General features: G+C 36.1%; 1 protein-coding gene and 1 long non-coding RNA gene across 2 annotated transcripts in view; one reads left to right on the forward strand and one right to left on the reverse strand.

Annotated features, from left to right (window-relative positions):
- Positions 1 to 3,393, reverse strand: part of LOC145690997 (uncharacterized) — a 35,299-nt gene extending 31,906 nt beyond the window's left edge. Inside the window, exon 1 of the mRNA XM_081766473.1 lies at positions 2,771 to 3,393. Within this exon, the coding sequence (XP_081622599.1) occupies positions 2,771 to 3,135 (365 nt within the window). The 5' untranslated portion in view covers positions 3,136 to 3,393. The remainder of the gene's footprint in view (positions 1 to 2,770) is intronic.
- A 6,108-nt stretch (positions 3,394 to 9,501) lies between these two features.
- LOC145690998 (uncharacterized) lies at positions 9,502 to 26,786 on the forward strand. The gene is made up of 3 exons (XR_014132317.1): positions 9,502 to 9,598; positions 21,027 to 21,164; positions 25,845 to 26,786. It is a non-coding gene; the product is annotated as an uncharacterized LOC145690998 (long non-coding RNA).
- The last annotated feature ends 309 nt before the right edge of the window (positions 26,787 to 27,095 follow it).

A 27,095-nucleotide genomic window follows, 5' to 3' on the forward strand; every position in this document is an offset into this window, starting at 1 on the left:
GTATCTTCCGTACTTCGGCATTATCGAACTCTCCTCCGTTGTCGCTAAGAAACTCTCTAATGGTATGTCCTTCTGCCTTGGCACTGGCTAATACCTGTTTCAAGGCATCTTTCACTTCTGATTTTTGATGTAGAAAAACACCAAACCTGTACTTTGAATAATCGTCTCTGAATATAGCTAAGTACTTGTATTTCTGAAACGATTCACTAAAGGGACCACAGACATCTGCTGATAATAACTGTCCCACTGAAGATGAAGGTTTTCTACTACTAAACGGTAGTCTGTGCGCTTTTCCGTAAACACAAGAGTCACAGAGAACATTTTCATCTTTCACAGAAATATTCAGCTCTTTCTTCATTAAATCTTTGATATGTTGCTTGTCCTGATGTCCCCATCTGCTATGGTACAATTGTAAAAGAGCTTTATCAGACATCACAACATTCACTTCTTCACGATTACTTGAGGGTACTGTTTCAAACTGCGCTTTGAACAATGCCCCTTGTACTTTTCTTTTGCCTTGAACGATAGCAACTCCGTCCACTTCTAACAAACACTCTGTGGTAGAGGACGTAAATTTACTATTCCTATTCCTATCCTGTGCGGCCAAAACTGAGAACAGATTTTTCGTAATATTCGGAACGTACCACACATCCGTAAGGATTAAGTCAACTTTCTTACCTTTCACTTTTGAAAGCACTTTGACGTCACCTTTCCCTAATGCAAACAGCTTCTCTTTACCTGCTGCTGAAATACTACTCGGGTTCTCAAACTTCTGATAATTGAGGAAGAAATCGGGTGTGTGTGTTACATGCTTCGTTGCACCATTGTCAATCCACCAAACGAAAGGTCCATTTTCATCTGTAGAACATTCTTCGTTCGCAGAATAGACAATTGTCAACTTGGTTTCACTAGATTTCTGATTCTTCTTCTCATTCTTAGGCGGTTTCCCATCTGCAATCCACTTTTTGCACGTTCGAACCCAATGCCCTCTTCGTCTGCAGTAATTACAGATATCGTCCTTCTTCACCTTCTTCTGTAATTGCTTCGGTTGATTCACTACTAATGCTTCTTGCTCTGAAGACGCACCCTTGTACTTGCCTACTGGTGACCGCTGTACAAAGTTCCTTTCGAACATACACAATTGTGTAGTCAATTCGTCAAACGTACGTTGTACTTCTTTGGTCAGCAACATCCAACTTGATTTGAAAGTTTCAAAAGTACTGGGTAGGATATGTAACACTTTACAGATCAACAAAAGATCCGGTAATTCAGTATGTCCTTTGTCCTTCAATCCACTGTTAAGTTCCATCCACAAACTGTTCAATTTAGCTATGTGTGTGGAAACATCTTCACTTTCACTCCAAGAAAAGGCGAAAAAGTCCATACAAATCTTGAACAATTGATCTGTGGAACTTGCCTCAAATAGCTTCTTTAAAGCTAACCACATTTCTTCAGCCGTATCTTTCTCCATTATCTTCTGGTAGACTTCATCCGTTACTGCACTAGTTATCATCGACTTGGCATAACTATTAGCTTTCCGGTAAACGTCAGCCTCTGCTCTATATTTCTTCTTTTGAGCTTCTGAAGCGGAATCTTCTAACAGTTCCGGTTTTCGCAACTTGCCATCGATAACTTCTAGTGTCCCTTCATGGTATTCTAATAAGTCCCTAATTTTTCTTTTCCATATGGGCCACTCTTTCTCACACGATAACGGCTTTATATTCTTTAACAAATCCATCTTCGTGTTTAAAGAAAGAAAGAAAGAAAAAAAAAAAAAAAACTGACACAGACCAACTAACCTACTAGGTGTATTTGAATACAAGCGTCTCGACTTTTACTACTAGGAAACATAAAATGCAATAAATCTATTTGCACTTCACACCACACTAGTTGCACTTCACTTAGAATATGCATATGTCACTAGCACGCCTAAAAATAATGCGTAAGCCGTTCGTTGCACTATTCAAGCACTTAAAACCAGATACAGCAATTTCGGAAAACTTTCAGTAAGCACACTGGGCCTTATTAAGCACACTGGGCCCATAACCAGTATGTTGGAAATTTTACAAAAAAAAAAAAAAAAAAAAACTGAATAAAGTACGTGAGTATCTTACCTCAATTTCCGCAAACGTGGTTTCCGTTCGTCGTCGTGGATAAAAAGGAAAAACCTTCTCTTACAGGTAATGCTCCCCTTGATCTTCCTATCTTCTAGAAGATACGACGTGATTTTTACACTGTCAGTCAGTCCTGTGCACAGGCTGGAGTCCAATATTATACACGTCCCAACTTCCTGCAGTACTAACTTCCAGTAGCTATAAAAATCACACCGGAGCACGTAATTATATTCACTTCACTTACTATTTAAACTCACGATCTGTGTTAGACAAGCACACGATCTGTGTTGACCGCACTTTACGATAGTTGCATACGACTGCTTCCTACAGAGCAGCAACTTCCAGCGCACAGCACTCATACATAACACGAACTGTAACTGTGTGTGTGTGCATCTCGCTACAACTGCCCTTACGTATTGTCACTAGAGGGCGTAAGGTAATACACGTCACTCACCCTGACGTCACTAAACGAAAACTTGATAAACAAAAGCACATAAAAAAAAGATCTGTATGTGCAACAACTAACTTACGTTCGAGATATGTCCCATACCTAATTTTTTTTTCGTGAAGTATTGCTTTTAACCAACAAACTTTCCGAACGCATGTAACCGTATTATCAATCTCAGCCAATTAGCATATGAAAAATTGGACATTACCTTTCTGGGGGAAATGAATTTAAACTTCTTGTTGTTAATTGTTGGGAGTCATTAGAGTACGACGCGCAAGTCTCCTGAACCACTATTTTTCTAGGCGTTTCTATATTCCTTTCAAATTCAGGATCTTCTTCTACTGTTAATTCTGATTTCATCCTATCAACGTTTAGATTCACATCCAAAGAACACATAGCTGTATCCTTGTCCATTGTTTCCTCTCCTTCCGTTGTGGATAATATTAACTCTTTCTTGTCAGTCATCAGTTCGTATGTCCACCCTTTCCCTTCGAGTGGATCTTCCTGAGGTAAGTCATAAGGAATTTCTTCTTTGCACATCAATTCCAACTTAACAGACGCCTCACCAGCCATTGTGAATTGAAATATAATAAGAATTTAACACTGTTATTATACTTCCCGTATATTTTATGTTGCCAGTGTTAATGAAATGATATACAAGAACGTTCACAAAAGCAATTTTATATTTAAAATCATCTTCTTGTGCAGTTTCTTATTTCCTTAGCCACGATCGTTCTCTCGGCAATTGTTTGTTCGTAGCAAGCGGAGGAAAGTGAAATGGAAGCCGGATGTATACTGTTTTAGTTCAGATTTCGTTCAAGTGAGATCTTTTGTCGCTAGTGTAGCTCACTCTCACATACCGGGATTCTCGTGTTTCAGAAGGAATCCATCTATCTTTATCGTTTTAACGGGAATATCAATTCCTGTATTTCTGTATGCCATTGCGGTTTGATTGACTGTCGAACTCTCGTTTCGTATACTAATTTTATTTAATATACGTCCTATTATTGCTTCAAGTGCTACTTTTGATTGTGACTTCTTCCGCGACTTAAGATAGTTAGTGCGAAATATTTAATATTTTAACACAATTTTTCCACTTGAGAACAATAACTGGTCGTGGCTTTTGTGTGTATGTGTAAGCGTCTCGTGGAATAAGACGTTGATTTTCGGTGCCATTTGATAACAGTCACTACCCACACAGCAAGGAATATTTTCTCAACCAAAAGAAAATATTTTCCTTGGTTTCCAAAAAATTTTCCTTCTCTGGAGATTTCCATGCTGGTTTCCCTAATGTATTCCGAATATTTCCGGAAAATATTTCCCCAAAAATGTTTAGAAAACATTTTAGAAATTACCGAAAGTACATTTTGAGAATGTTAGCCGGAAAGTATATCTAGGAAAATATTCACAAAATGTATTAGAAATATTTTATTGGATGTAATCTAATATGTTTTCACTGTTGAGAAGGAAAATATTTTCGAAATGATAATAAAAATGTTTTTAATATATGATATGGGAAACAATGAAAGGAAATATATTCCATATATTTGAAAAATGTTTTCTAATAGGTTATTTGAAATATTTTCTATTTTTACAAGAAAACATATTGAACATATATTTTTAAAACGTTTAGAATGTTTAAAAAATAAATTCGTTCGTAATATAAGAAATATTTTTCAGAAATGATTTAAAAAGGTTTACTTGATTTTAACAAAAGTATTTTGGTAACCTTCTGTTATAACTTAAACGGAATATTTTCATACAATATTTTAGTCTTATTTCCAGAATATTTTTTTCGAATTTTGAATATAAAACTTTAAAACAGGGAAAAGAAAACATATTAAAAATGAATAGAAAATGTTTTCTGTTATGTTTTAGAAAATATTTTGTGTTTTTAGTGAACAACATTTTCTGATATATTATAGAAATATTTTTACAATGTTTTCAGAATATACCCTTCCGTTACTGGAGAAAATATATTCCTTGTTATATCTGAGAAATATCCCAAATATTTACCGGAAATATTTTTTAAAAATGATTGGAAAACATTTTATGAAGTACAATAAGTATATTTTTAGAACGTTACAAGGAAAATAATCTAAGGAAAATTTTCACAAATTCTACTATTGTGTTGAATGTAATGTAATATGTTTTCAATGTTGAGAGAGAAAATGTTTTCAAAGTAATACTGAAAATGTTTTACATACATGATATAAAAAAAATAGGAAATATATTCCATAGATTTTACAAATGTTGTCCAACGTGTTACTTGCAATCTTTTTTATTGTTACGAGAAAACGTATGAAATATAATTTTAAAAATGTTTCGAATATTTTAAAAATAAATTCGTTCGTAATATGAGAAATATTTTCCAGAAATATTTTTAAAACGCCTATTAATTTTTTATGGAAATGTTTTTGTTACCTTCTCCTGTAACTTAACCCTAGGAAGTCCAAGAATGTTTTTTGTCTCAAGTAGGTCCAAGAGGAGGCTCCTCGAACCCCCAGTATAACATACTATAATTCACATAATGCCATCTAACAACAAATGAATATAGAATAAGCATTCAGAACTTACTCGTGGCTGATATGTTGTTTCCCAACATAAGAACACAATCCTTGTTAAATACAAACGAAAAAATCTAAGTTCAGGAAATATACTTGTAGAAAATATGTCACATGGAAGTCCAAGGAGGGGGTTCGATGAGCCCACTACTTAAAAATAATTTTTAATTTACACGTTACTAAATAATAACGCACATTGATGATGTGGATTTATCAAAGAAGTAATAATAGACAACAAATAAAATTCTCAATATTTTAATCAAGACTTACGACGGGGTTTTTTCAAGAAATACAAGCGAGTGGGTTCAAGAAGCCCCCTCCCTTGGACTTCCTAGGGTTAAATAAAATATTTTCATACAGTATTTTAGAATTATTTTCAGAATGTTTTATCTAATGTTTAATTAAAAAAGTTAAAACAGATATTAAAAATGAATAGAAACTGTTTACTATCATGTTTATGAAATATAGTTTGTGCTTTTAGCTAATAGTATTTTATTATATATCAAAGAAATACTTTTACATTATTCTCATAATATATGATTCAGTTACAATAAAAGTACATATTCCTTGTTATACCTAAAATGAATTTTACCGGAAATGTTTCTGAAACATTTTTCTAATTTAAATATGTTGGAGATTATACATGCATACGTACATACAGAGAGAGAGAGAGAGAGAGAGAGAGAGAGAGAGACAGACAGACAGAGAGAGAGGAAAGTTACCAATATCAGCCCCCTATCCCTGATCCGGCGCCCCAGTCTCTAGCGTCTCTCTGAAGCGTAAACAGCCAAGTGTTGTGCTGGGCACATTAATTACTCCGATTAAGAAAAGGCGCTGATATTAGAAAGTAATCCTACACAGTTTGAGGGCTGAGAATCAGTAGGCATTGTGATTTGAGTGACTTGCAAGTTTTGGTAGTGTCAGAGAAATCTGAAGTTTCACGATAAATGAGTATGAGTAGGCAAAATTTTCATTATAGTAGCTAATTAAAGAACTACAAAGTTAGTAAATACGTGTTTAGTAATGCATTATAAACTTTAATTGCGAGACTATTACGTTTGTTTCCGCCATGTGTTGAAATCCTAATCCGGCACCCCTTTTGGTGTCCTAAACCGGCACCCTCTTTAATGGCATATATGTCATTAGTAGACCCTATAGCTTCTAATCTTTGTAGGCTATAGTCCTATATAAAATGAAATAGAGTTGCTCGAGTTCTGAGGGAGTTTTTCATTGTTGCAGCGCCGAAAAGAAGCCGCTTTAATTAGGAAAACGGAAAGAAAACCACGCACTATAATCACAATTGGCCAAAAGAAAATATGACTGAGGCCATAACTGCTGTGAGATCGAAGGAAATGTGATGAAAAAACGCTCAGTATCTCAGAATTCAGCTCTCTTTTCAACACTTGAAATTCTCATTGAATACACTGCTTCACCAGAAAATGATGTTTCATGCATGTTCTGTTCAGACAATGATGAAATGTGAGTTATGCGTCTTATGTGTTCAGACTGGGCACATGTTGAATGTATTGGAGCTGACAAAGACGATTACATATGTGACGTTTACCGATGATTGTGATTGGTGCTTTTTGTTTGTTTGTTTATTGAACAGTTTTCATAATTATATTGAACGTTTACGCAAGAAGCGCATACATACAATGAAAATGAAAATGTTTATATTTCTTCAACATTTTTATGTGTTTTATCAGTCAAATTATTTATATTTTCTGAAATAAAGTCATGGTACGTCATTATCTGTTCATATTTAATTTTCTTCAGTTTATTTGGTAATTTTTAGGTAACTCACTGCTAGTAATATACGAGGATGCTGATTTAGGCTATCTTTTTTCAGACTCATGAATTTGATAGGTTTCAGAAAAACCTTTATAGCTTCAACCACGTTAGGCTTATCAACTTTCTACTGCCAACCAAACATAAGAAACTTGTTTAACTTTTTATATTGAATATAGAAACTTCCAATTATTCTTTTTTTTCCCTCTGACTGAATGAAACCCCTGCTGTTAACGACCTTTAATAAACAGTTTCTATGTTTGGTCCGCTACCTCCTTAGCAGATATGAGATGGACTAAAATTGTAGTTTTTATTTTAAGAAATAAAAAAAAATCCCTTAATTATACGGTACATTTACGTTTTATCACGCTTACAGGTACAGTCTTTACTTGCTTCCCAATGAATTTGAGGAAAGTAAATAAATAAAACGTAAGTACCACAAAATAGAGTCAATACAGACATTTCCATCTGTAACACATTTGTTGAGAACTATAGTTGGATGTCACGTGTAAGTCCTCTAAACATGTTCCATCCTTTAATTTTATCCGTATAACAATTCCTGATTTCAGGAAAAATTCCGTTAACGATGTCATATGAAGTTCTACACTCTTGTACTTTATGTATGTGAGACCACATGAGAAACCAAGAGACAATACTAACAGGTTTTCTTCCAGGATCAAAGTCTAAGTGTGAATGTGCTGAACTGGGACTTTAATTGCATCCCTTGTACAAAAATAACAAGTAATCCCTATGTTTATTTAGTTTAGTCCTTGGGGGGAGGGGGAGATGAAATCTAACCCTCGGAAGGATTTCTGAAAAAAAACACTGGATTCTAACTGCCACTGTTTGTTATATTACACAATATATGGTTGTGGTGATACGTAAATGATATTGCGTTTTCGTCAGGGCTTTCATTCTGCAGGAGAGGAGGATAATAATACCTGGAGAATATTTTCTATCAGAGAGTATTGAAGGTGATTGCATTTCCTCCATTCTAACTCGGCCAAGCTAGGTACATTATATAGAAGGATTAACATAGCCTAAAAAGCTTTTTCCATGGCAGTTTTTTACTGTACCCATGCTTCTTACTTTTCGGTCTACGGGACTCTGTATTCCGAAATTTCCGACGGCTCCCAAGTACGAACATAAGTGTACCAAAGGCATAGCCTGAAAAGCCTTTATATGTGTGCGCATTTGAGACATGGGTCTACAGTTTAAAGTGGTATAACAACTACATGAGCTCCCAGCGGAAATCGAACCATGGTCTCCCGTCCTCAAGGCGTATGTGCTAACCATACAAACGCGAACAAATTCACAAAAACACACACACACACACACATATATATATATATATTGTTGAGTTGATATTGAGTTTATCGTCCCTTTTAGCAGCGAGGCGTGGACCTACTGATTAACGTGGAATCCGAACTAAATGAGCTCCCGCTGGGAATCGAACCCGGCTCAAGTAGCACACTTATGTCATTACAACGTCAAATGTTGGTCCTTAAATTCCAAAAGACGTCAAGCGAAGAAATATGGCGTCATTTGTTACGTTAAATAATGGTAACAAATATAACGGAGATACGACATGTGGACGTCTTTTAAGCCGCGCCTCTATTAATACGCCACTCCGCGCCTCTATGTACGCTACTTCGAATGCGATTGCGAATGCGAATTTCCCAGCACGTGTAAATAAATTAGAGAGGCCTCGAATAGTTCCGACCAGCAAATTGCGAAAACCGATGAAAAGATGCGAATGATCCCAACCTTGGGATTGTTCGTCCGAATACGTGCGAAGGAGAGTTGTCTGTAGAGGTAGCGTTGCCAGATCTAGCATAATGATGCTAGATCTAGCATAATTTGTAACTCTTTAGCATCTAGCATCTTACTTTTAGCATCCTGCCCAAATCTAGCATAATTTCAGCAAGTTTATCAAAAAGCCGTAAAACCTGGAGATGAGAAAGAAGTTGGTCATGGGAAGAAAAAGAACGGCAGAAATGCATCCTCTTCCATTGATTCATATAGTCGGTAAACCATGCAGGCAGTCTTATTTTCCGGAGTAAATCAGAAACGGCTTTTTTTTTTTGTAGCTCCACCCAGGGTTTTCTCATCCTTTAACTGCGAGGCATGGGCGGAGCTATGGGAGCCATTCTCCCCTCAATTTTTTGGCAACTTCACCATCTTTATTTCTGACTTCATTACCATCTTTATTCCTGAAATTAAAGGTCCGAGACCGACCAAAAATCTGCCCCCCGCCCCCAGGAAGACAATTCCCAACTCCGCTTATGCTGCGAAGTAATTTTCTTCCAAAATATGTAAACAAACACTTTGCATTCATTTATACGATATATACGCCATTGAGTCTGGCAACGACTGCACTAGTTTAGTTGAGTTAAAGCTTTGGTGCGTGAAGTATTGAGTTCTATCCACGCATTCTTGCGCTCTGCATATTTTAAGTTACGTTATCGTATCTCAGTTTCGTTTTTTTTTTTTTTTTAACTCCTGAATTAGTAATTATGAGGGTCTAGCATAATTTGACCGAATCTAGCATAATTTCGATCAGGTTTTGGAATAATTCCGAGCTGTCTGTCTGGCAACGCTTGAGAGGAATTAAGCGCTACGAGAGAAATAAATTTTGTTTTGCGTGAAAGCAGACGACGCAAGGAACTTGGCGTGGAAATTATGTATATTTTTCTTTGTTTTGTGTTTAAAATATGAAGATTTAATTAATACATGAACCCCAACTTTTTATTCAATTTATATTTCCTTTTTTTTCCTCAAGTGATGATTTTAGGAATATACGTAATTATTGACAAATATGTTTGAAATAGCAAAAACGGTTTCTTTTACTCATGGAGAAAAGTTTCTTAGAAAGTAGATTGATTCTGTAATCTCTAATTTTATTTAGTTAATTTATTTTAAAGTGAAAATAGTAGCGGTTACCACGAAAGCACTACAAGACACGCTCCAACTGCGCATCGATAAGTAGGGCCCTTTGAAAAAATATAGTAGAGTAGGGTAAGGTAAAGTACAGTAAGATATAAATAAGTAGGGTAGGGTAGGGGTTAGCTCTGCCGTGTCGTGACAAAACGCTCTAACTTTGGCGGAGCAGTTTTGCGAAAAAGAGCCGTAAAGTTTTCATCAGAAAATGTGATCTGTATCGTGTAGAACCTGTGAATCTTGACTTTGGAAACACGTGGTTACATGTAGATGTAATGTTACGTAAATGTATGATGTGTGATTAAATTTGGTGAAAATTGATTGGTTGATGGGCCATTCCACGCGAAAGTGAGCCTGAACCCAAATTTTCGAAAACTGTTAAAATCAATGCATTTTTACGTATATATAAAGTAAATAGAACGAAATTTACTTTTTCACAAAGAAAAACTTATTTATACTTAGAATTCACGAATTATACTTAGAATCCGTTCCTGTCACCACGGCATGGCGCGTCCTCAGGTTGCGGATCGAGGAGAAGGCCTCTAGATATAGAGGTTAGCTGCGAATATACTGAATAAGCAGTCGCGGACAGACGACTAGGAGTGGTCCTCCAGCTTGGGGGTTTGGGTAAGGCTAACACCCTCATCCTGTAAAAAAAGGTACTTGTTCAGAAACATTCACAAAAGCCTCGGACAAGGACTGATAACTTGGCACGACATCAGCAAAAGAAAATGGACATGAGATTTGGAACATGGAATATTAGAAGTCTTTATAGGACAGGCGCGTTAAAATCTGTAACGAGTGAGTTAGAGAAATACAGGATGGACTTAGTAGGAGTTCAGGAAGTTAGGTGGGAAGGAAATGGATCTGAGAATTCCGGAAATTTTACGTTCTTTTACGGGGAAGGAAATAAAAATCATCAGTTAGGAACAGGGTTTTTCGTTCACAAACGAATATTACCAGCAATTAAACGGGTTGAATTTGTTACTGACAGACTTTCTTTTATTACTCTTAAGGGACGGTGGTGTGATATTATTGTTTTAAATGTACATGCTCCAACTGAAGATAAGGGTGACGATATAAAAGATAGTTTTTACGAAGAAGTGGAACGTATATTTGACCAACTCCCGCGATACCATATGAAGATTCTATTAGGGGATTTCAATGCGAAGGTAGGACGAGAGGATATTTTCAAACCGATTATAGGGAACGAAAGTTTGCATAAGGAAAGTAATGATAATGGTGTTAGACTCGTGAACTTTGCAACATCCAAAAACCTAATCGTGAAAAGTACAAAATTCCCACATCGCGACGTTCATAAATACACTTGGACATCACCAGACGGAAAAACACATAATCAAATTGATCACGTTTTAGTAGATAGAAGAAGACAATCTAGCATAATTGACGTCCGGTCGTTTAGAGGGGCTGATTGTGACACTGATCACTACCTGGTAGCAGCGATAATACGGGAGAGATTATCGTTGAATAAAGGTAATACTCAATGTCCGAAAACGGAGAGATTTAATTTAAAGAAATTAGAAGAGAGCCAGGTAAGAGAGGAATACCAGGTTGAAGTTTCGAATAGATTCTCGGTTTTAGAAGACTCGGAGTGCACTAGTGTTGAAGATACTTGGATTGAAATTAGAGATAGCATTAAAAGTTCAGCAATAGAAAAATTGGGACACGCGGAAATACGTAGGAACAAACCATGGTTCGACCAAGAATGCATTAAACTAGCAGAGAAGAGAAAACAGGCAAAATTACGGTGGCTACAAAATCCGAATGAAATAACTACACAAAATTTCGCAGATATCAGGCGGGAAACTTCCAAAACTTTTAGAACAAAGAAACGGGATTTTTTGAAAGCTAAAATTATGGAACTTGAAGATAATAGTAAAAATAAAAATATTCGGGACATGTATAAGGGGATCAGCGAATTTAAGAAAGGCTATCAACCTCGTGCTTATATTTTAAAGAAACCTGACGGAACAGTTCTCACTGATACGGATAGCCTCTTAAATAGATGGAAAGATTTCTTTGACGATTTGCTGAACACGCAGCCAAAAACTAATGTGCGTGGAGAAAAGGAGATACACACCGCAGAACCGTATATTCCAGAACCTAATCGAATAGAAGTGGAAGCCGCTATAAAGAAATTAAAGAAACACAAATCTCCGGGTGTAGATGAAATTCCGGCTGAGTTAATTTTAGCTGGAGGCGAAAAATTGTGGAACAAGATACACAAACTCATTCTCCTTATCTGGAACAAGGAAGAATTGCCACAAGAGTGGAAAGAGTCAATCATTGTTCCAATTCACAAGAAAGGCGACAAAACTGACTGTAATAATTATCGAGGCATTTCTCTTCTGTCAACATCCTATAAAATCCTTTCAAATATTCTGTTAGCAAGATTGACCCCATACGCAGATGAAATTATTGGAGATTATCAGTGCGGATTTAGACGAAATCGATCAACTATCGACCAAATATTTACCATTCGCCAAATACTCGAAAAGAAGTGGGAATACAATACCCCGGTACATCAACTATTTATTGATTTTAGAAAGGCTTACGACTCGGTTAGGAGAGAAACATTATACAACGTTCTTACAGAACTTGGAATACCGAGAAAGCTAATTAGATTATTTAAGATATGTTTAAGTGAATCCCAAAGTAAAGTCCGGGTAGGAAAATTTTTGTCCACGAGCTTCCACGTCGAAAATGGTCTGAAACAAGGAGATGCGTTGTCGCCATTATTATTTAACTTTGTGCTGGAATACGCCATAAGGAAAATCAAAGATAGCAACCAGGGCCTAGAGTTGAACGGCATTCACCAGGTTATGGCATATGCTGATGATGTGAATTTAATAGGGGATGATAGGAGAACAGTAGAAATAAATGCAGAGAGCTTATTAAACGCTTGCAGGGACATGGGTTTAGAAGTAAATGCAGAGAAAACTAAATACATGGAAGTGCGTCGGGACCGTAATACTGCAAATTGTGAAGGCGTTAAAATATTAAATAATACTTTTGATAAAGTGGATACTTTCAAATATTTAGGATCAATATTAACAGACGAAAATCATATTCACGAAGAAATTAAATGTCGACTAAAAGCAGGGAATTCGTGTTAATATTCGGTTCAAAATCTCTTGTCGTCGCGAATTCTGTCGAGGAATTTGAAGCTTAAAATATATAAAACGATAATCATGCCTGTTGTTCTGTATGGTTGCGAAACATGGTCGCTTACTCTGAGGGAAGAACATAGACTGAAAGTATTTGAGAACAGGATCCTGAGAAGAATATTCGGACCCAAGAGGAACGAGAATGGGGAATGGCGGAAGCTTCATAACGAGGAACTACATAGTTTATACGGTTTGCCCAACATTGTTAGGGTCGTCAAGTCTAGGAGGCTTAGGTGGGCAGGTCATGTAGCTAGAATGGAAGAAAGTAGAAACGCTTTCAAAGTCTTGACTGGTAGACCCATAGGAAAACGACCATTAGGAAGACCTAGGCGCAGATGGGAGGATAATATTAAGATGGATCTCGCAGAGATAGGAATACAAAGTAGAAACTGGATGCAATTAGCTAAGGATAGAAGTCAGTGGAGAGCTTTTGTGAACGCGGCACTGAACCTCCGGGTTCCGTAGGCCATAGAGTTAGTTAGTTAGTTAGTTATTCACGTAAAATTTTAAGTCTGAGTTGTGAATTTGTAACATGTCAGCTGGGAGGAAAATTTTTATTCTTGTTATCTGCAACATTTTACGGTATATTGTGCATGTTTGGCTGAAGTAACTTCAAGCTATTCAAGATGCTTCTTTTTGCTACAAGCTGCAGTTGAAATAGTGTTTACAGGATAAAAATTGTTTATAATATCATTAAAGATATAAACGTCAACTTGAGTGTCCTGCCCGTGACAGAAAACTACCAAAAGTTATTGTACTGAATTACTAAATTTGTGAATGTGGTTCGTACTTAGTAGAAGTAACAATTTTCACGTGTACTTCACATTTACCAAATTTTGGACTAATGCTAACAATATATTTCGATTTATTTCAATTTGAAAACTTGTCCTGCCCGTGACAGTGGGCATGCCACTCGTGGGATAGTTTGTGTACATTGGTTATTCACGATAGAAAATTATTCCATGTGTACTAAAATAAAGTTTTCTAAGCATGAACATTATTTACTTAAATAGAGGATTATGTATTACTGTCAGTATGATGTTTTAACTTAAAATAAATGTCATATAAATATTATCATTAGTGTCACCTTTCTGTTCGTTTCAAGGGAGCAGTAGATGGGATTGAAGTACGTACAAAACGGCCAGTATGGAACTTTGTGAAACAAAACAAAGTAATTGTAGAATGTGCTGCTAATTTCGTAGCAGCTTTAAACTCTTCGTTTCAAAATATATCTGTTTTACTACTATCATCAGCAGAAATTGAAAAAAAAAAGACGTTTTGAATAAAAGACGGGAAAATGCTCTTGTCAATTGAATGTCTCCAATCAAAACAGTTATTCCTGCAATTTGACAGTGAAAATTTGGTAGTTCGTCGAACTTTTAAATTAGAGCTTCATCCGTATAAAATCTTTAAATTTCTAACAGACTTTTATTCAGATTCTGAAAATGGTGACTCCAAAAGCCATGAAGGTATCCTGAGGGACGACTTACAAGGCTTGTGCATGTTAACAAGGCTTGTGTTAGACCAGCTGTTGAAGATATAACACAATAAACATTTTTGTTGATGGAATTTTTCTCTAGTGGACAGAAAAAGAAAACATAGACATGCAACTATCGCACAAAGCCCAGTAAAAGAGGACGAAGAACTCAAGGAAATTCGTATGAAGACCGTAAGCGATTGCGGTAAAATTTTCAAGACTGTTGAAGAGGTGTCTTACGTGCATTTCGATCAAATAATACCTTTGATACCAGCAGTGCTGTGCCCCAGGGGGGAGGGGGGCGAGCGTGGTTACGGCCCCGGGCGTCAAAGTAAGGGGGCGCAAAATTCAGGAGGAAAAAATTATATATATATATATATATATATATATATATATATATATATATATATATATATATATATATATATATATATATATATATAATGGAAGGAAAACAAGTATTAAAAAGTGCTCAAAATCAACGAAAAGCAGAGTTTATTTTTGAAAATTTTCTTACGCATCGCGCCAACCATAGTAACGCTTTGCGGCTGGTCTGTCGATCTCATATTTACGGGGGCGCCGTCGCGACGCGTCGTATACTCTCGCCCCGGGCGCTGATTTTCCACGGCACGGGCACTGGATACCAGCACCTATTTTATATACTGTTAGACAGTGTTTTGTACGAATTTCCCGACAAGGTGGGTGTAAATGGGCAAATAAAACCATTTCCTAAAGTGTAGGTGGTGAGAAACAATTGTACGGCATATTATTATTTTTATGTGGTAAAAGCGAGCCTCAACTGAAGTAAATATAATTATTTATGTAAAATGCTATAACAGAACAGCAGAAATTAACTTATTTTCCATTTTATTTCATTTTTGAAATCATTCTTATTGAGATGTTGTGTGTTGATTCACACGGTGTCCTGCCCGTGACAACCATGTGTCCTGCCCGTGACACAGTAAAGTTTAGTTTATTCATTAAATAAATATTTGGCAAATTTCTATTATGTGAAGTTTGTTTTAAAATTTCATCATTTATACATTTCCGTTTAAATAAAAACATTTTGAGCTAAGAATTCACAGAGTTTTGTAACATTCACTTGGTGTGTCGAAAGTCACTTCTCTTTTTTGTCCCCACCCGTGACAGACATTTAGGAATTAATATTTTCTACTCTAAACAGAAAAAAATGCTGAAAACATCAGCTACATATACTCCTAAGTCTGTACTGCTCATATATCATACAATTAGCAGAATTTATGTTGTACTTTTAGAAATATACAACTTTAAAGCATCAAAAATGTCGTGTAAATGTCCTGCCCGTGACGATGGAATGGCCCTGATCATTATTGCCTAGTTACACTGGTTCTACACGATACAGATCACATTTTCGGTTGAAAACTTTACGGCTCATTTTCGCAAAACTTCTCCGCCAAAGTTACAGCGTTTTGTCACGACACGGCAGAGCTTAAGGTTAGGTAAGTTTTGATCCATTTTCATAAAATTATTAATGTGTAATTTCTCCTTTCTGAGTGAGTATACCTGCTGGAGCGAGCGTTGTAAATTAACTCATACATAAAACACAAACCAGTTTGTGCTAGGTGGCCACTGAAAAGCACAAGTGCTATCTAACTGAGACAGGCCAGGAGTGCAGCACGAAAACCCGAGTGACGAGGGTGCGTCCGTTGGGAGCAGGCGCGTCAGCGACGTGGGGGATTGAGTATAGCCCGCTCCCCCCAGTGATTTTTAACGAATCATAGTGATTCTAACGATTCATATTAGTTCATAATGAATCGGAATCGTATGTTATAAAGATGTAAATCTTGTGGTAAGGAAGCTTTAGTAGTAATAGTAGTAGTAGCGGTAGTAGTAGTAGTAGCAGCAACAGCAGCAGTAGTATCAGTAGTGGTAGTTAGTAGCAATAGTAGTAGTAGTACTAGCAGTAGGAACGGGTTAGAAGCCCCGTACGGGTTGGTTGGGTTCTGTTCTCGATGTAAGTAGTAGTAGTAGTAGGAATAGGGCCTATGTTTAGCAGAAGGGGTCCAGGTCTTTTCTCTAAAAGAAATGTTACAATTTTGGTAATTTCTGTTCACATTCGGTTAGTTTAGAGTAGGTTATGTTAGTTTAGGCTAGCTTAGGTTAGTTTAGTTTAGGTTAGGTTCGGTTAGTTTATGTTAAATTAGTGTAGCGGTCCCGCATAATTTTCCAAAAATTGATAGAATTTCGCTTATTTCTATAATGTTAGGTAGGTTTAGGTTAGTTCAGGTTAGCTTAGGTTAGTTTATGTTAGGTTATGTTAGATTTGGTTACGTTATGTTACGTCTAAGTACTTGCATCATTCATTTCTCCTGTAAATTTTGTGTTTTTTACGTCCTTCTGGACCTTCCGGTAACAAAGAACTGGGGGGAGCGGGCTATACACAAGCCGACGTGGGTTATGCGCATAAACGATGATAGTGGAATAGCACACTAACAGGCAGTTATTCCGAAGTTGGTCGTCCACCTAGGTTTTGGCTAAAAGTGTAATAATTGGTTCCTTTCTTTACCAAAGTTTTACATTTAATTCACATAATAATGCCGAGTGACCGTTAGCGAGTGGAGACGGGTTAGTGCCCCGCAGGGCATGTTGTTTTCTGTTTTTATTACAGCTAAATGGGAAGAGGGGCCTGTGTTCTAGAAAATTGCTGCCTTGTTCAATTGCTGTCACTTACCGTTGCAGTAAACAATATAACTTTCTCCACGTTTCTTTATAGTTATTTGCTTACCACATTCTCTACAATTTATTTTTAGGTTTTTTAAGCCATGACTTTTACTTACTTTTAATGGCTTTTCCTGATTAGCACCAGCAATGTTTTCAAAAACAAGTGCTCATTACATTCCCATAATCCTACCATGAAGTAACCTTGCGCCAAGTAGTTCCCTCCGCTTGCCAAATAGTTCTATGTTTAACACCGTTTATATAAGAAAATAAACACAACTTTCGCTTTACTTATACATTATGAAGCACACGAACAAGCAAATTTATTTCTTGCCGGTAAATTTTCAAAATTTTACTAGATACGGACGACCAACTTTGGAACTTAACCCCACTAACATATACAATGCTTTCACTGTTACTCAAGATTCATTTCAATATGCTGTGCAGTGTGCACTGACAGTGATTACTTATATTCACACTGTCATTCCGTATGGAGCGGGCATGTCAGCGACGGTGGATATGCACGTAACCGAGGGTAGTGCAAAAAATTTATATCCCATACAACTATGCCTTACATCTAATATAGCTTTACTTCACTCCTGTGGTTCTGCATAATCACTTTACATAATGGCTTGAGTTCATAATACCTTCGTTACGGAGTACTATGCATTACGTATTACGTATTTCTACCTATGATAAATATTATATTAGATGTAAGGTTCCGATATATAGGCCTAGTTACATGTAGATTGCTATTGCAAACTGAATCAACATATAAATAACATAATTGTTTGATGCCTTCCAATTCAAATCAGCCAAAAAAAAAAGTACCATCACCATCTCAGATATTTTTGAAACTTTTTTTATAGCAACTAGACATGTTTTTTCAATGACCCGTATTTTTTGTGTTGTCGGAAAAGATTTTCCCGCCAAGTAATGGGCCATCAAAACGGGAAGTACAATTTACGAATTTTAGAGGACATGGAAAATCGTAAACTTCGTAGCCTCACCATTCAGCTATGGAAAGAGTTATAATTCTTGTTGTGGTATGTACACTCGTGACCAAAATTATTGTCGCATGTCTATAAATATGTTGTTTTAGGAATATAATTTGATAACGAATTCTTCCGGTATTTCTTATAATGTTAGTATGTGTATAATCGGGAAAGACATGTATGTGGCAAATTTCATGTCAAAGGAGCAGTAAATAAGAACAATGAAACTTTCTTGTCCATTTAGCAACATTTTGTTTTACTCATTCTAATTTTCGTGTTTGTAATGCTTTTCCTCTGAAATTTACTACGACTATACATTTCCCGATTATACATGTAGTATCAGTATCAATAGTACCCTGCAAAATCATTCTCAAATTATATTCTTACAAGGAGACGGTTATAGATATGCGACAATCATTTTGGACATGACTGTACATAGGGATGTAAATAAAATATATTTTATTATAGTTTGGTTTGCGCATGTATATCTGTTGGTACATAAGTTAACAAATGAACGTCAGTTTATCTGAAAAGTCGAAGTTTGCGATTTTTTTCGAGCACTTGCGGTTCGAATTTCAAAATTCTATTTTACGGTTGGTAAGACCTAGTTACCCGCTTCTCGAAAAAAAAAATTGTATTGCTTCTGTGTGCAACCGTTTTGTCGCAAAAAATTCGAGAAACCGTCAAATTTTCAAAAATCACCTTTTTCGAAATTACCAAAATTTAAAATCCTGAAATGTTGTCAAATTGTTCGACTTTACATGAATAATAAACACACCAAATAGCATTCTCGACCAATGCTTCATGAATGAACTACAGCCTCTTGAAGTTAGCGAAGTTTCATTAACTTTAATATCACCGTTGGCAACACTGAAAACAATGAATGTGCAACAATTTGATGATGTTTGTGGTTCACATTCGTTAAATAAAGGATACATGTTTTTCCTGGCTCCATTTTATTATTTTGATCAAAAAGGCTCTCTGAAATAATATGATGAGCCTCCCCTGCTCCTCCTCCGTTTTCTTAAACCGGTGTAACCTCAGATGAAAATTACGATTAAGAAACAAATTTTAAACTTACTTACAATGGTTTTCGGAAACAAAGTTTCACTGATTTTTTCCACACTGCAGTAATTATTTGCTTGCTTAGTGTCTTCTTCGCTAATAGCATGCAACCATTTCAGATGCTCCAATAGGTGTTGTTGATAGTCACACAACTCGTAGCACGTTGTCGATAGTCACAAAACACATATATTCACTTCTCTTATTCTCTTCTGGAAACATGTACCCTGTTGAAGAACCATGTGGAAACAAAGAAAAAAAATGAAATGAAATATTGGAGTTTTACGTCCCACGTTTATGCCGATTAGGCTAAAGGAGACGGTGATTATGAGAAATGAGTGAAATGGTGGAATGAAGAAAGTGGGAGGAAACTGGAGAACCACTAGAAAGCCCACGAGCACGGTATTTGTCCACCACGAAGTCCACACGGCGCGAGCTGGGATCGAATCAAGGACCCCAAGCACCGGAGGTGAACGCTCTACCACTGAGCCACCGCGCCTCCTGGAAACACAAAGAACACTTCAATTTCATGTAATTTATGATTTATTGATAATATTTCTGCTATCCATCACTGGTGGTCATATTTGTATGTAACAAAAGTTCATTTTTGCAGATTTCTTAAATCTACACTTTGAATTGCAGAAGCTCGATTTTGGGAAAAGCGTGAAGTTAGTCCATGATGACCCGTTACTGCAATAAAAGCGAAAGATGACTTCGGTAAATACCGCACACTTTCCCACTTTTTTGTTTAATTGCCGAATTCGGTTCTTGGCGACAAGACGAGAGTAATACCCGGAGTTGGTACTTGCACTATACTCACGAATTCTTCTGCAGGTTTAGGGGCCGCGGTGGCTCAGTGGTAGAGCGTTCACCTCTGGTGCTTGGGGTCCTGGGTTCGATCCCAGCCACCGCCAAGTGAACTTTCTGGTGGACAAACACCGTGTGCGTGGGTTTTCTAGGGGTTCTCCCGTTTCCTCCCACTTTCTTCATTCCACCATTTCATTCATTAGTCATCATCACCGTCTCCTTTAGCCTAACCGGCATAATTGTGGGACGTAAAACAAAGATTTCATTTCATTTTCATTTTTCTTCTGCAGGTTTAATACTGTGAATCTGTTTTTCGTTTTGCCATGTTGCCATATTCTTATCCCCCCCTCTCCTCAATACGTCGCAGAGACCCTTACCACGGCCCTTACCACCGGAAGTGCTCAAAAAAAGCACAAACTTCGACTTTTCACATAAACTTACGTTCATTTGTTAATTTATGTACAAAAAGATACACATGCGCAAACCAAACTGTAATAAAATATAGTTTATTCATATCCCTATGTACATACCAAAACAAGAATTATAACTCTACATGTCTCCATAGCTGAATTGTGAAGCTCCGAATTTGACAATTTTCCATGTTTTATACAATTCATGAATTGTACTCCCCATCCTTGATGGCCCATTACTTGGCGGGATTTTTTTTTCGACCAAAAAAAAAAAAAGTCCCAAAGTTAAAACATGTCTAGTTCCTATAAATAAAAGTTTGAACAATATCTGAGATGGTGATGGTACAATTTTATTTTTTATTTATTTTTTTGCCTGAATTGAAATGGAAGGCACCAGATATCTAATAAGGACATCTAATTTAAGTTATAAACAACTTAAGTTTCTCTTTAATTTTTAGTTACTATAAAGATGTGAGTTAAAATTTGTAAAATTCTGTACATATTTTAATTTTTTGCATTTTCTTTTTCTATAATAGATTATTAAACACGTGGTACAAAACATAAGAAATGTTTATTAAGTATTGACCTGTTCCAAGAGATCAGAAAAAATGAATACGAGCTGGTTTTGGAATGAAAATGGTGTTCTTTATGCTATGTATTTGGTAGTTCAGAAAGTGAGTATTTATTGAATGTTTTATTATTATGGGTCGATATGCCCATTAAATCATATAGCTGAGACTATTGTATTAATAGAAAGTTGAGACTATGATATTAATAAACTTTCATAGAATTAGGCACTAACTATACATTTAAATAGGAAGAATGGGTCAAATAAAATTTACTGTAGGCAGCCAATGACACCCCAAAATAAACAAACTTTTGTTCTTTATAATATATCGAACGTAAAGGAACGACATTGGTTGATTTGGCGCTTTATTGATGCATTTCGAAGGAAAAAAGAGAAGCAGGACACGAGGCAATGCTTCGAGAAGACGATCCGCCCAAGAAAAGGAGAAAATTCCCGACGAGAGCTCACGTCGTGGTTCGGATTTCACGTTAATCCGTAGGTTCACGTTTTGTATAGCCTCGCTGTTTACGGGACGTTAAACTTAAAATCAACTAAACTGAAAGAAGAAAATATATTCAAGCTGATGAAGAATTCGCCGTGCAGAATTTTGAAACTGTTGACATTGCAAAATAATGCTGGATTTGGCCCATAATTCCGTCATGGTAATTGTAACATAATACAAAGTAAATTATTCAATAGGTATATTAGATTTCACTGTTTACTTCTTGTTTCACTGTTGTTTCCTTTCCAATTATCTGTGTTGCAAATACGTACTAATAAGCAGTAATGCAGTGTTATGAATTGCTATGAAGTTATGAATATCTTTTACGTTAGAGATATTGTAAAGATAACTTCACAGAAGTTTACTTTGGGGTGTTGTAGGATGCCTACAGCAAATTTTATTTTAGCCCAATATAGATTCATGCTGAAAAAAAAAGTTCTGCAGGTCATTGTCTCCGATTTTCCTGAAATTAGGATATATCATTCTAAAAACAAAATAATTAGACCCATTTTTTCTGCATTATACAAAAATAGAACTAAATTAAGCATTTGTTGCAACTGAGACTTTTAGTGACTGTTTGCCATAGGACTATAACGTAACGAAAATTTAGAGTTTTGAAGATGACATTTTAAAGAAAATTTGCATCAAATTTAACCTTTCCGAACTTCTTAGTTTTAGGTTGTGCAACTTTTTTCAGTTTTAGTTTTAGTGATATTAGTACCTATTTTTAAGGCTTTTAGTACTTAATCATCCGGTTTCTATTTATGAAATGCATTATAACCCGTTTAAGTAGATTAACCTATTTAGATATACGGCTTTGCGTCCAAACGTCCTGCTCCGGTATCACAGGGTGGCATAGGAGCAGAGGGCTGGTGTTATTTATCACTACTTTAAGATATATATAAGTGAGCATAGTGAGAAGGACCACATATAGTTCTACCTTATTAATTTATACAGTATGGTGCTAAATTCGGTGTACGAAAGCAGAGGGGTGATTCCTTAGGATTCTAAAACATTTATTTTTAGATAGAGCACATACTAGTTCCTAAGTGAAGTCTTGACCCGACTTTGGTAGGTCCCATAGTTTTGGAACTGTGGACCTTTAGAATTTATTTTTTTCCATGTTTTCGGCAGCCTATAACACGTGAACGGTGGGCTTTTCGCCCTAAGTTTATTGGAACTTTTTTGTTTGTTTTACTCTTAGGAAACAGTCCTCTGCTTTTGTACGACAAATTTAGCGCCATACTGTAAGTATCGTTAAATCTGCACTTTTTAAAAAAAGTTTATATCTCTATTATTTTATGGCAGGCATGCAAATAGCGGAGTTGGGATTAGGGCGCCAGAGTCCAGCGGGCAAGCTCTGTGTCGGTTTTCTACATTATTTATTTACAAATACTGAACAAAAATTCAGAATAAATTAAATCTTTTAAAAGTTTTTTTTTCTTTTTAACTTTTTAAAGTGAGTTTATCTTCTTTATCTCTTAAGTCGAAGCTGGAAATATAAACCACCGAATGATTTCTGTGTATGAACTCTGTCAAACTCGTAACCCAGCTGAGTTACTTTTCTTCCTTCGTTCAGTAATACTCATGCATCTACAGTTTCCATTTTCATCCTAAGTTAGGTTTATTGTGTTCCGTAATGTCATTATTTTAAGTTTGGATCATAGTTTGAATTCTATATCTACACTATAACTTTATTCAGCGTACCAAATTTGAGTGACAGTTATTAAGATATTTAGTATATAACTTTCAAAAGTATAGGAAACAATGTTTTAGTGTTTTGGATAGCCTGAGGTATGATATATATATATATATATATATATATTTTAAAAAAAACGCATAAAACGCTTCGTTTGACTTAACCTTGATTTTGAGAAGGAAGAGTCACGCAGTGGCTCCGCTGAGATCCGAACGAGACAATTATGTTTGCATTTGATATGTTGTAACTAGATGAATCCCAAAGTTATACGTGCCACCGGGCGGTATATCGTGAGTTACAACATATTTTGTAATGTAAAAACTACAAAAAATTATCTGACAGAATAGTTTGAACCGAGTCATTTGTTCGGAAACGGTTTTGTAAGTGGAAAACTCGTACAATACGTATCCCATCATTTCCAAGTACACACTTTTTTCGGATAAAAAAGTTTGCCCCAGGGTCCCAGACGGGGTCCAACTCAAAATTTTCAAATGGAAGGAGTGTTAAGCAGCGCATCGTTTGAAAGCTGTTGTAAAGTGAAAGAAAATGCAGCAAGTCTCGACTCTCTACGACGACCCTGTGTAAAATGGCGGAGGATCAAAGTGTAAACAAAAACGTTATTGAAAAGTCCATGGTCACCCCGATAAATCTTAAACGGTGAGACAAATGTGAAAATAGGAAAGGGAGTGTGGCATTATTTTCAAAGTACAACAATTTAAGTTAAAACCTCTTGTTCCAGGGTCCCAGGTGGGGTCCAACTAAAAAATTTCAAATGGCAAGATGGGTAAAGTATCTCATCGTTTGCAAGATCTTGTTAAATAAAAGCAGATGGAGCAAGTCTCGACTTTTTACGACAACACTGTCCAAAATTATGGTGGGTCAAAATGTAAACAAAAGCTTAATTAAACAACTATGGCCACCTTGAATCCAAGATGGCCGCTTAAAATCTATGTCATTCATAACAGTACGTATTTTTCTCTATTATGTATTTAGAAACAATAGGAAGAGTAAGGAAGAATTGAATTTTGATTCACTGCAACTATTCTTTAATTCGGTAACAACACATACGTTTTGTTCTTAATGCACGTTCGTCACGGTTCTCTCGACATCATTTACTTGAATATAACGAATATGCGATGAACACACAACTCTCACTTCCTACTCATACTGCTAAACAAAAGTTGAATATCTTCGAGTATTTTTTTCTAATTTTGTCATACATAGTTCATGCATAAAGGACTTGCTGGACCAGTAGGTTGGGGCTCTATTGCAACGTATTCGTGATGGTTATATTTGCATGGCATACGTTGGTTTGATCGCAATACTTCAAGCAATACCAAATATACAAAAAAAAAAAAACAAGATTGGCGAGTAGTACTAAATCATGTGTAAGTCATTTTAGTACATCGAGCTGCGTCAAACTTCTTTGGTTTGGTCACAGTATTCCAAGAAATAACATATTTATATACGAACTCATTTTTTACGCTGACAGCCATATTGGATTACAGATTATACTCTTTAATATTTTGTGGATACCTACTGTTAACCATAAACGCAAATACCACATTTGGCTTCTCCAACACTAGTGTGAGCTGGACATGCGTTCGATACATAGTGCGGCATTTTGAACTCAAGATGTCGCGTTTTTAAACATTTCGCATATTTTCGTCACCTACTGTACTAATCAACATTAATGCCAAATTTAGCTTCCCTAGCTTCAGCAGTTTGGTATGCTTATCCTTTCGATATAGGTTTTAAGCAACCATCTTGGATTCAACGTGGCCATAGATTTTCAATTAAGCTTTTATTTACATTTTGACCCGCCGCAATTTTGGACAGGGTTGTCGTAGAAAGTCGAGATGTCCTCCATCTTCTTTCACTTAACAAGAGCTTTCAAACGATGTTCTGCCTCTCTTACCGTTTGAAACTTTTTAGTTGGACACCACCTGGGACAAGACGTTTTCACTTAAATTGTTCTACTTTGAAAATAGTGCCACACTTCCTTTCCTGTTTTCACATTTCTCTTACCGTTTAAGATTTATAGGGGTGACCATGGACTTTTCAATTAAGTTTTTGTTTACACTTTGACCCTCCGCCATTTTGCACAGGGTTGTCGTGGAGAGTCGAGACTTGCTGCATTTTCTTTCATTTTACAACAGCTTTCAAACGATGTGCTACTTAACACCCCTTGCCATTTGAAAATTTTGAGTTGGACCCCGTCTGGGACCCTGGGGCAAACTTTTTTATCCGAAAAAAGTGTGTACTTGGAAATGATGGAATACGTATTATCCGAGTTTTCCACTTACCCAACCGTTTCCGAACAAATGACTCGGTTCAAACTATTCTGCCAGGTAATTTTTTGTAGTTCTTACATTACAAAATATGTTGTAACTCACGATATTCCGCCCGGTGGCACGTATAACTTTGGGATTCATCTAGTTATAACATATCAAATGCAAACATAATTGTCTCGTTCGAATCTCAGCGGAGCCATTGCGTGACCCTTCCTTGTAAGATATCTTTCGTTTTTAAATTTTGCCACACATGCTACAAATAGTAATTTTACAACAATTGCTTTATTTTAGGAGTCCACTGTGTTTGGAGGCTATCAACCGAGATGATTTCAAGATACGCCGCACACAGGTACTACATAGACGGTACCAAATTTGACCGTAAGTAAGGATGAATCCCAGAAAAAGGAAGAAAGTGTTGTGACTCACCTAGCATTTCAAAGTGTCTTCCTGTGTGATGAACTATCAGCCTCCCATCATTAGCGCGCGGCTTGCTTAATTTGCAGATTCGGCGAAAAACGTTTTATATAGAGAGAGTTTGGCATAGAGACATTTAGTGTAGGAAGCCCAAAATTCATAGCGTCAACCTAACATCAATTTAAAAATCTAGACTGAAGATCTAATTAATTCTTATTTGACTGTGATTTTTTTTATTGGCGTAGCTCGCTTCGTGTGATGTGTATGGTACTCATTTAAGCTAATTTGCGTGCATATTATGCTGTGTTTTAATTTATGGCAGTTAAATCACACTTCAGATTCTAAAGTAATGTATAATATACCTACTTCGTATCGTTAAATATATTCTTAGATGAAGGTGACAGAGGACTTTTCAAGAAATAGTTTAACTTATTTTGTATGTGTTGAGGGGAGGGGAGACGTAAGTAAACGCATGATTCTGCTGCTTGGTTTTGGGTGATTGGTACAGTCATCTTCTGAGCTACAATACTAGGGTGTGGGGAAGAGTTTGTAAGGTGCAACTCTGTTCGAGCTTTTCTTACAAAGTAAGTGCTTTTTTTAAATGTTATATAACACTTGTTAAAATTGATACACTGATGAGGTGTATATACTTTTCAAACTATTATAATGTACGGTATGCAATTAGTAGAGTTAAATTAATATAGACTTTTTGTTTATGTATTCACATTAAATATATTGTGTACTACAAATGTATACTTAATGTAAAATTAAGTAATTATTACTGTAATTATTCTCAATAAATCTACAGGATTTTATTTTATGTATTCTCTTTTAAAGGTTCATTCCTTTATTTGGCTTTCGGTTTGTAATGTAATCATAATTAATGTAGGATGGTGGAATTTAGATCATTTTAAGGATAATTTCTCTATTATATACGATAACTCAAGGAAATAATCGATTGTATATCGCATTAAATATTTACATGATATAAAATAAGTTATTTTCCCCATTTATCATGTATAAATCTTACCACCAGTGGGGTTCTGTAGTATAGACACTGGTTGCCCAAGTACTTCACAAGTTGCTGTATAGTCAATGCGGTCTGGTTGCTTGAGCACTGACTTCAGG

This window comes from Thermobia domestica, chromosome 7 (genome assembly GCF_964235325.1).
Source record: "Thermobia domestica chromosome 7, izTheDome1.hap1.1, whole genome shotgun sequence".
NCBI lineage: Eukaryota > Metazoa > Arthropoda > Insecta > Zygentoma > Lepismatidae > Thermobia > Thermobia domestica.